Source organism: Arvicanthis niloticus, chromosome 2, assembly GCF_011762505.2.
Source record: "Arvicanthis niloticus isolate mArvNil1 chromosome 2, mArvNil1.pat.X, whole genome shotgun sequence".
Lineage (NCBI taxonomy): Eukaryota > Metazoa > Chordata > Mammalia > Rodentia > Muridae > Arvicanthis > Arvicanthis niloticus.
In genome coordinates, this window is record NC_047659.1 from 147,673,837 (window position 1) to 147,684,951 (window position 11,115).

Sequence of the window (11,115 nt, forward strand, 5' to 3'; positions counted from 1 at the left end):
TCCTACCCCTGTGACTTTGCTGAAATGGTGGACTGTAGCCGTGAACTATCAGCCCTAATATACCTTCATCCATAAAAATAGAGCTGCAGTTTCTCATCTGTGTATCCCTGGCTGGCTTGGTGTCACTATATAGACCAGGCTGCCCTTGAATTCACAGAGATGCACCTGCCTTTTTCCTTACTGGGCCATTATTTTCAACCAAGTCTTGTTGGCCTTATTTTCCCTTGGACTCCAGATGTGTTGATGTTGGGTTCTATGGTTGTCACTGGGCACCAAGGCTTTGTCCTCATTTATTTTACTTATTTATGTTCTGTTTTGAGACAAAGTCTATGCCTCGCACAGGCCAGTATTCCTCCTTTTGCATTGGTTTCAGGTGCCAATTTTATAGGCATGAAATACTATGGCCTGCTTCATTGTTAAAAATCTTGTTTCCTTTCTGTTCTTCACACTGATTATTATCTTCAGCATCTAGAGGGGGTGTTTGCTTCTTCGGCTGCTCTGTGGCCTGCATCCTACTGTGAAGTCTGATGAGTGAGGTTCATGTCCAACTTGTATTTGTAGCATTTCCATGTGGTTACTATTTTCATTACATTGTAGTTTTTGTTGTTGAGAATTTTCATTTATCCTGAGTGTAGCATCCTTGTATCACTCCCATTTTTGTAGTTATTTGTTTGTGGTACTAAAGATTTAACCCTTGAGGTGTGAGCTGCTGCAGGTGCGTTGGCATGGCTTTTGTCAGCCTCCTGCTTCCTGTAGCAGGTTCAGATGCTTTACTCTTAGTCTGTTGTGTCTTTTGGTCTTGATTTCTTTCCTCATTTTCTTGAAGTACTTCCTCACATGATGGTTTTATATGGGACAAAGGCAGTACTTGTCTCCAACTCCTGCCTTTGCCTGACACTTGGTTAGTAATGGAATTCCAGGTTCAATTTTTTCCCCCTCAGAATTTAGGGCCTACTCAAAGAGCAGTGATGTGCCAAGGCCCAGGAGCTGCGAATAACTGAAGCTCCACCGTCTGGAAATTAAGGGTGTGTGTAGTTATATAAGCTCAAGTCCAGTCTTAAGAATCTATGTCTCCTTATAGGCTGTTACATAAAAATAAGCTGATACATGTCTGTAATTACTACTCATGAACTCAGAAGCGTGCACACGTGCACACACACAAACAAGAGGTGCTAAATCTGTTCAAACGAGATGTAGAGGTGAATACTTTTAACACAGTACTTGGAGAAGTGGGAGAAGGTGGGTCTACAAAGCAAGTTTCAGGCCATTCAGGTTATGTAGTAAGACCTGTTTCCAAATATATAAGTAAAAAAAATCTATTCATATCATTTGCTTAATTTAAAGGTTAATTTTTGCTGTTGAGTTACTTGAGTTCCTTTTTTCTGTTATGGATTTATTTTTATTTTTTTTCCCTGGATGTGGGGTTGATTGGCGGGGCGGGGGGAGCAGTCTTCCTACATAGTTCTGGTTGGCCTAGAACTCACAACAGAACAGGCTGGCCTGGAACTCAGAAAAGCCTGCCTCTGCCTTACAAGTGCTAGAATTAAAGGTGTCCATCACACCAGCTATATTCTCTGTTTGAATGATTTGCAGATATTTTCTACGTTCTATTATTCTCTTCATTAAGTTGATTGTTTCCTTTGTTGTGTGCTGCTTAATTTGGTAAAAATCTGTTTGGGTTTTGTTTGTTTGCTGTTGAGGTAGGGTCTCGCTGTGTGTGTGTGGTCCCAGCTGCCCTGTCTCATTGATTCTGTCTCTGCCTGAGTTCATGAGTCGCCGGTGGGATCAGAGGCGTGTGCCAGCACACTTGGCTTTGGCTTGTTTTTCTTTCGGTGTTTGATCAAAAAAACCATTGTCTATGCATATTACTGTTGCCTGAAGGGGTTTCCACTTGTGTTTTCTTTTTCTTTTTTCTTTTTCTGAGACAGAGTTTCTCTGAAGCCCTGGCTGTTCTGGAACTCGCTCTGTAAACCGGGCTGACTGTGAACTCAGAGATCTGCCTCCCCAGTGCTGGGATTAAAGGTGTGCACCACCACTGCCTGGCGAGTTTTCTTGTTGTATGTGCACACACTCTTTGCAGAAACATATAGAGACCAAAGATTGATGTTGGGATGTCTTCTTCAGTTGTCCACTTCATTTTTTGAGAATTAGTCTCTTATTGGAGATGCTGTTTGGCTAGACTGGATGCTGGCTGAGGTGCTAGGGTCCATCTCTTTTCACCTCCCAGTGCTGAGATAATTTTTATATGGTTCCTGGAGATTCAGCGCAGGTTCTCATGTTGCACAACAAGCACTTTACTTATTGAGCCATTTCTCTATGCCTTCTAGTAGTTTATTATGTACATATCTTTGTATAAATATGCTGTGGGTGTGTACAGATGTCCCGAGAGGCCACCTGGAGTTAGGCAGCTATGAGCTGCCCAGTATGGATGGTAGGAATTGTACATGGGACCTCTGAAAAAGTAGTGAACATTCTTTAACCACTGAGCTATCTTCCTTTAAACTTTATTTACTTAAGCTATGTGGTGGTGGTACTTGTCTTTAATTCCAACATTTAGGAGGCAGAGATAGGCAGGTGGATCTCTTGAGTTTGAGGCTAACTTGGTCTACAAAGGCCATCCAAGGCTGCAAGGAGAGAAACCCAGTTTCAAAAAAACTGAGTGAGTGAATGAATGCATAAATGTTTGCTTGTTTTGGGGGATGAAATGGTTCATAATGACATTCTGCTATACTCATAGATTGGTTCCTTGTCCAGCCACTATCAGACAGAGTGAGTGCAGAGACCCACATTGTGTGGTGAGAAAGTCTGGGTTAGAGGTCTCCAGTGGGTCCCTTCCTCAGACATGAGGCAACCCTGAGGAAGAGCGGGAAGAAAGACTATAAAGTTAGAGGGGCTGGAGGACGCCAAGAGAACATGGTGGACTGAATCAGCTAAGCAGAGCTCACATACGCTCACAGACTGAAATAGCAAACACGGGGCCTGCATGGGTTTGCACCAGGTTATAGCTGTTCGCTAGGTTTCAGGGATTACAGGTAGTCTCAGTTTGGTGCCTCAGAAAAGATATTTTGAAGGTTACAAATAAGGGGTTATATTAAAAGATAGATAAGGTTGGGGCTGGAAAAAAGGCTCGGTAGTTATCTGTACTGCCCTTGCAGAAAGGACCCAAGTTGCGTTCCCAGCATCCATGTTGAGTGGCTAACAACCATGTGTGTAACTCCAGCTAAATAAGTGGTTAGTGAAAATAAAAATACCCAAGTAACTTTGAAATACATATTCTGGGTTTCAGAGTTTTCTTAGCAGCTGCTAAAGGTCTTCTGAAAAGCTCATAAAATATTTTCATCATGATTGATTCATTTTGTTCATATTTTTTATTATTTCCTTCCGCTTCTATAAGGTTTTTTTGTGGGTTTTCTAAGGCAGGATTTTTTTTTTTAAATGTGAGTGAGTGTAGGGTTGATCTCTGACTGGAGATCCTTTTGCCTCAGCCTCCCATGTAGCTGGGATTACAGGCATATACCACCACATCGAGCATAATTTTTTGCTTTTTTTCCCTTTAAACTTAACATATCTTCAGTTTTCTGAACTCTGTTTAAATAGTTGCAACATTTTATATGTAGCATAGATGCCAGCCCCCACATATTTACTTGTGGGGTGGGAAAAGGACACATACCACAGCACACTTGAGGAGCTCAGGGGTAACTTTTAGGAATTACTTCTTCTCTCCTACCATATGAGTTTTGGGAGTCGAATTTAACTTGTCAGGCATGACAGCAATGCCCTTATCATGTCTGTCAAGCCTAGGTTTTGTCATTTTCTCCATATTTTCCTTTATCTTCTTTTGTAGACTAACCTAACATGGCTGACCAGAGGCAGCGCTCGCTCTCTACTTCCGGGGAATCGTTATACCATGTTCTTGGACTGGACAAGAATGCAACCTCGGATGACATTAAAAAGTCCTATCGGTAAGCAGCTGTGTTAGCCTGGAAGAACACAAATCCTCATGGCTTCTTGTGTCATTTAACAAGAACCGTGGCATACGACTCTTTAACAGTTGCATTTGATCTTTACATTCATAGTTTAGTTCTCAGACTTGAAACTGTCACACTGGCCATGCATGGTGGCAAATGCCTTTCATCCTAGTACTTGGAATGCAGAGACAGAAGGGTATCTGTGAGTGAGGCCAGCCTGGTCTAAGTGGTGAATTCTAGAACAGCCAGGATTATGTAGACCGACCCTTTCTCAAACAACAAAACCGTTACACTGGTGTTCTCTAGCAGCAAAAGGAAACACACTTAAAAGATATTGCCAACTCTCCCTAGACACAGGGTCAAGATTTGAACCCTGGGCATAGACAGAGCCTTTAAAGTGCTAAATGCTGTACTTTAAGACAGTGAATGGGGTCTTTTTTTAAATCTTGTCATTGCTGTTTGACTGGCCTTGAATGTATCTCTTAGGTGTAATATCATACAGTAACCCAGAAAGGGGGTGGGGCATTTTCACCTCAGGTACTCCTGGGGTCCTCTACTTCTGTTGTTCTAAATTATCAATATTATACTTTTCTTTGCAATCACCTTATTTTTCAAATGTGCAATTAGCATGCCAGGACACTAGGGGTTGGCAGGAGTGCTATAAGCTGTGCCCTGCCCTTACTTAGTACCTCAGGACTCACCCTTGTGGGTGTTTCCTGATAGAAAGGATTGTCCTAAAGCAACTACAGAGACTTCTTTTGACTCTGATGAACCAGATCTCTGGAAAGTTGACAAATGAGATGCTAATGGGTAAGTATCTTCCCCTGGACTCTGGTGGACAAATGAGAAGTGTAAGACCAAGGTAGAGCCAGGAAATGGTTTTGGTTACAGGAAACTGGCCCTGAAATATCACCCTGACAAGAACCCTGATAACCCAGAGGCTGCAGACAAATTTAAGGAGATTAACAACGCCCACGCCATCCTGACAGACGCCACGAAAAGAAACATTTATGACAAGTATGGCTCGCTGGGGCTTTATGTGGCTGAGCAGTTTGGGGAGGAGAACGTCAACACCTACTTCGTACTCTCCAGCTGGTGGGCCAAGGTGAGCTGCCTCACTGCAGGCATTGAACATTCCAGTTCATAGAAGGACAACAGACATTGAAAGACCTGTTCCTTCAATCCCTTGACATGGTCCCTGGCCTGGGGCTGTCTTCTCTGTGTTCTGCAGCTGTTACGCTGGCCTATTCATGGCAAGCACAGCACCCAGCGTACATGGAGCAGAACCGTTTGCATCAACATGATTGTCCCTGATGCATGTGCCAACTTATTTAAAAGATTGAGATGTGGGTGGCTGGGCTTTTTGTTAGCATGGGAGACTTAAAATCTTGCTTTAGAAACTCTTGACTTGACATCATTCGTTTATTTAATAGCTGTTTTTGCTTCCCTCACCTGTCAGCCATATACAAAGTCAGAGTAAACTATCCTGTAGTTCTCAGGTATAGGTAGCCATATTTTGTGATTTGGGGCATTTACTGGTTAGTCTTCAATCTTTATAATTTTAGAAGGAAATTCATTAGAGATATTTATAAGTGGAAACTAAAGGAGAGAACTATGCCATTTGAGTTCAGTGTTGACGGTCAGCTGCACTGGGAGTGAGGCTTCAGAGAAAGAGTAAGAAAGTCCAAAGTACCATACTTTCAGAGGAGGAAACATACTCAGGCTCTGGCCAACGTTTGAATAAAAAAGAAATAGAAGAGAAAAGGGAAAGTTACACTTTCTGGTTCCAGAGAGGTAGTCAGACCAGGAGAACCTCGTGACTTATGCTCAATCCCATCTTTACAAATTTTTATTATTTCTGCTTCCTTTTCACCCTGCAAATCCTCTCTTGTCTACAGCCTTTTTCCTGTAAGATACCCTTAGCATTAGTGATATACACTGTAGCTCTTGACCTATCTTCTCCTTGAGGCCACATAGTGCCAGTCAGTATTCTCTCTCCCAGGCACTGTTCGTTGTCTGTGGCCTCCTCACCTGCTGCTACTGCTGCTGCTGTTTGTGCTGTTGCTTTAACTGCTGCTGTGGGAAATGCAAGCCCAAGGCACCTGAGGGTGAGGAGACAGAATTCTACGTATCCCCCGAAGACTTGGAGGCACAGCTGCAGTCTGATGAAAGGGGTGAGTGCCCAGCCCAGGGCCTTGTGAGTGTGTGGGGTGGAGCCAGCACTGGCCCTGAACGGTGTCAACTGTCTTGTCAAACAGGAGGGCACTGACACTGTGCCGAGAGTGTTTGTGGTGGCATCTGGGACTGTTGAGGTGTGAACGTGGACACTTGAGGTAAAGCAGGTGCAGGGAGCTGTTCCTGCCCATGAACTGGTAGCCATAGATCTGAGGGACCAAAGGTGGGGTGGGAGGCAGGCAGGCGGGGAGGGCTGGGGGCTGGTGTCACCTGAGACCACTGAGGAAGGTGTGCTGGGGGAGGTCGACACATAGCCTCTCCCTGAGTGTCTGTCCAGGTGGCCGAATGATGTGATGCAAGGACCGTGTCGATGGGCACACAATACCGCTGCTGCCCTTGTGTGAAGAGGTTGTCTGCTTACTTTTCAGAGGCTACAGACACACCGATCGTCATACAGCCAGCGTCCGCCACAGAGACCACCCAGCTGACAGCCGACTCCCACCCCAGCTATCACACCGACGGGTTCAACTAAGTCCAGGAGAGGCTGTGATTAGAGGATGAATCAGCATCTGGCCACTGCAACCTTAGAATCATGAACTGTAGTCACTGAGATGGGAAGGCAGCCGTCAACCTGACCTGTTGTGGCTGGTCAGGGCCACTCCCACCTCCTCTAAGTCCACCCATCTGTCAATCCTTGATACATGAAGTGCGTAGCATGCAGTATTTAAAGCAGTGTAGCTACGGTCTTCTTCTGTTTTATCCTTTTTTTAATAGCATGTATGGGTTATGTTCAATGTCTGTGTTGTGGACGTGCTGCAGCTGGGCTGAATTAACTGGATGGTAGTGCTTTTTTGGGTTTTCAGCCAAGTGAGTCCAGTGAAGGTTCAGCTGTCTCCTTGTGCTTACAGGAGTCAGGTAAGCACCTGGAGCTACATCTCCTTGTTGGCCTCTGTGTCCTGTGATATGGTCTAGTCCATGGCTCTGATCTCATCCTCAAGGCTGCAGACAGGGCTCTGATTTCACCTGCAAAGGAGGGAACTGGGCCCCGTCTTCAGGCACCACCAGCATCAGTCATTGGCACGGTGTTCGTGTTGGGAAGCTTTCATAGGGTCTCTGCATCATCTCACTCGGCCTCGTGACAGTTTTCCTGTTAGATCTGCTATGGAGAGTGCAGGTATGCCCCTTCTCAAAGTGGGAGCACACACTGTAATGTTGCTGTCTTGGGTCTCCTGGCCTTGTGGACTGAAATCCTGTCGTTGGAGGCATGTCTCTTGCTGGTGTGTGGGAAATCATTTGTCTCTGTTCTGCACCTTTCCAGGTCAAAAGCTGGATTGACGGGGCCACAGCCTCCTTCCCTCATTCCTGGGTCATCTTCCACATTCCTTCAAGCCAACCTTTTAATCTTTTTTGGACTTTTAAGAACCACAAACGGCAGCACCTGCCACTTAGTCCTAGTCAGAAAGTCTGAGTCTAGCTGTGGGTGGCATGTAGCTGCTTATGAAGACTTTGGGTGCCCAGGGTCCAGAACCTGCCCCTGTGCTGTGCTGGCCAGTGCCTCATCCACCCACTTGCCCCCTGTGCTGTGCTTGCCAGTGCCCCATCCACCCCACTTGCCCCCTGTGCTGTGCTGGCCAGTGCCCCATCCACCCACTTGCCTTCGCTTCCACTTGTCATCATCAATGCCTCTAGCACAGCTGGAGTTTTGGGTTCCTGGAGCAGGTGGCTGGACCCTGGTGCTCCTGGCTCAGAAGGGTTGGCTTCTAGGGAAGCTTTGGCAGTAGTCACTCAACCTGGGAGGCCAGCTCCAGGCCACAGAATTCCTTTGTGAACCTCTCTGCAGTCAGTATTCCAGTCTTGGTTCTAGGGTACTATGGTGGGTGGAGTTGAAAAATGTGGTTACCAGGGATTTGGAGCCACCCTACCCTTTTACAGTTAGCTAGATAGTGGTACCAGACTACAATGAGCCAGGCTCCTCCAGAACCTTCCCGTTGACTGCTGCCGCCCATCTGCATTTCCAGTCCAGATGAAGAAGAAGGCTCATGTGGTGGCTCAGTGGCCCAGACAAACCATCATGTGTTTCTGAAGCCCACCCCATCCACCTCCTGGCCCCAGCTCACCAGGGCTTTCAGGGACCAGATCAGGTTGTCAGGAAGTTAACAAGAAGAGGCAGCAGTGTGAGGACAAACATGGCAGTGAATGAGCAAACCCATTCAGGTCCTGGGAGACACTGATTCCAGGGTTCCCAGTCGACCCTACAGAGCTACATGAGCCAGAAGCTGGTTTCAGGATCCTTCCATGGACTTGTTAGTTTCGTTCTTTAAAGGATTTTAGGGATATTCACTAACATGCTCAGTTAAAAGTAATTTGTAACATCAGACCTATGTCCACATGTAGTGGGACATGCCTGTAGCCCCAGCACTAGGGAGGCTGAGGTAGAAGGACCTTGAGCTGTAGACCAGTCTGGGCTTACACAGTAAGACCCTGACTCAAATAAAACAACCTAAAAGAAGAATGAGAAATCCATTGCTTGGCCCATATTTGGAACAAAGGAAGAAGAGAAGTTACTGGGCAATCTGGGGTATTGGTCCCTGCACACTAGTCTTGGTGCCCTTCTCTCGAGAGGAACCAGGTCCAGAGTTGTAGGTGATAAGTTGCAATCTGGTAGCACACCCCTCCTGCATGTAGCTCTGTGGCCCTTTCCTTCACATCCTAGTAAGCCAGGTCCTGACTGACTGGGACCTGTGGTGCTGTCAGGGTGAGAGCATAGAAGTTTTGAGCCTAGTGTCTTTTGGAATTTGCAAAGCTAAATCATGTAGAGTTTCAAGGTGATAATAGTGACTGCCACGGCCAGTAAATTACCTGACCGGTCCCTGTACAGACTCCCTGCAGGGTTTTACTGTGTTCATCTAGGTCTCCTTGATTTCATTTGCCCTAAGCTAAGAACTGGTGAATCTCAGGATCAGCCTTGACTATTCCTGTCCAAATATAAATATTAAACACTCCCCTAACTCCTATACTGTTAAGCAATGTAGGTGGTACTGTGGTGTGTTGCCACGTGAGTGCTGGAATCTGTGCATGGAAGTTCATTCTGTTCAATGGATACCCCTTCAGGACCAGAAACTGACCACTTCTGACCTACAGAAAGTAGTTGGGAAAGACCCTTTGGGGCCCATCTACCAAGGCTGCTGGAGTGTGGATTTCTGTTTGAGCCCAGTGATGTCTTTCCTTGTCTTCCTTTTGACTGTATTTTGAAATTGCTTTAGATGATTCTGTGCAATGTTTATGGCCTCTCCTACCCTTCTAATGTTTGGTTAACACAGCCAGCACCCAATGGGGAAAAACCAGGCTGCATGGTGGTGGTGGCAAATGCCTTTAATCCCAGCACCTGGGAGGCAGAGGCAGGTGGCTCTCTGTGAGCCTGGTCTACAGAACTAGTTCCAGGACAGCCAGGACTTCACACAAAGAAATGCTGTCCTAAGAAAGAAAGGAAAAAAAAAAAACGAAAGAAACCAGTGCTTACTGTGGTTAGGAGACTTTTCCCACGTTAGTTGCTGGAGTTGTTCCTGAATCGTAACGCCAGTCTCTTCCCAGATGTGTCTCAGTCAGTACCCATTGTCCTGCTGAGCCATGGCCTCTGTTACAGGTGAACCTTGTGCAAGGAGCTGCCAGTGTTGCAGTCTCCAGAGATAGTGACTTAATCATTCAAGCTGTCCCTGGAGGGTGTAGGTGCTGTGGTACAGAGAACTGGTGGGCCATGAGCATCTTCCTTTGGCCTTCAGTGTACTTTTTATTGAGCGACAGCTGTGAACAGTGTAAACCCTGACTGATCTTACTCTTTTTCCAGTGTTTTGAGCTGTGAACCCATGTGTCCCAGCACTGGCCTGTTCCTTTTTATTTTGGTTGAATTATCCTCCTATGGAAGTGGCAAAATCTACATCTTTACTGTCCTCACAAGCATAGTGTGTGTTGTCACATGCTGTGAGTGTGGGTTGTGGTGTGTGTCGGTGTGTGTACATATGTGTATATGTATATATCACACAGCAGGCCTGTCATGCCTCTGTCTGGTGGCAAAGCAACAAGTACAATAAAAGTCAGCTCCAAAACAGCCTGTGATTTCTTGAAGTGTTGGGCAGGGGTAGGGTCTCCTGGCAAAACACAAAAGGAAACCCTAAGTTTATTGTGTACATACATGGACCTGAATGCATAAACCCTGGCCAGCATTGGCTTCAGTTATGTATGTGGCTAGAAGGATGACCATACCAAATATATCCCTGGGAACCATGTGAAGGTCACCTGACCTTCAAGGATATGAGGGTCTAGGGCATGACATGACTCTTTTTCTCTTGAAACCTAAGACCAGTTTTATGAGTACCGGATAAAAATCAGTAATCTGGGTTCATGTAAAGGATAGCCTGGTTAGGATCTCTATGCTGCCAAGGAAGGGCGTGGGTCAAGTGCCCCATAGGGTGTGCTTTTGACATGTTCTCTAGGAAAGTGTCTCAATACTAAGTTGGGGAAAGACATTTTCACGTAAGAGTTTTTAAGAGCTAACTGCAAGTGCATGTAAAGCCTGTACTACTTTTACCCACTGCTAAAGTCTTGTTTACAGCAGGGTACAAGCTTCTGTCAGTTCTGGCTGGCTGGTGTCCCTCCAGGGGCCAAGCTGAAAGCTATGGTGGTTCCTTCCGCATGGTGACCTGTCTAAATGTTGATAGCTGTTGTATAATAAATGTTTTCACTGCAGACCAGATAAGTGTCTTGTTAGTGATTTCCTGCCAAATACCATTTGTGAATTTGGCACTGAAATGGCACCTGATGTTGGCCCCTACTGGGTCCCTTTTGGGCTGACCCTCATTTCCTGGTCCAGCTGTGAGCACCCCTCCCTCAGTTCCAATACCTCATTTCTGAATCTTATGACCAGAATGATGGAAAGCACCTGTTAGTTCCTTGCACCTTTAATCCCTGCTAAGGC

The 11,115-nt window shown here is 45.8% G+C and overlaps 1 protein-coding gene across 6 annotated transcripts in view; it reads left to right on the forward strand.

Annotated features, from left to right (window-relative positions):
- Positions 1–10,886, forward strand: part of Dnajc5 (DnaJ heat shock protein family (Hsp40) member C5) — a 31,652-nt gene extending 20,766 nt beyond the window's left edge. For 3 of the 6 annotated variants that reach the window (XM_034494550.2, XM_034494549.2, XM_076930439.1), the window contains 4 exons: positions 3,845–3,962; positions 4,860–5,073; positions 5,971–6,142; positions 6,572–10,886. In XM_034494550.2, the coding sequence (XP_034350441.1) occupies positions 3,856–3,962; positions 4,860–5,073; positions 5,971–6,142; positions 6,572–6,675 (597 nt within the window). In that variant the 5' untranslated portion in view covers positions 3,845–3,855 and the 3' untranslated portion in view covers positions 6,676–10,886. Of the gene's footprint in view, positions 1–1,928; positions 2,023–3,844; positions 3,963–4,859; positions 5,074–5,970; positions 6,143–6,226; positions 6,302–6,571 lie in introns of all 6 variants that reach the window. The other 3 variants (XR_004606144.2, XR_004606143.2, XM_076930438.1) reach the window with 3 other exon arrangements.
- Positions 10,887–11,115: the final 229 nt, after the last annotated feature.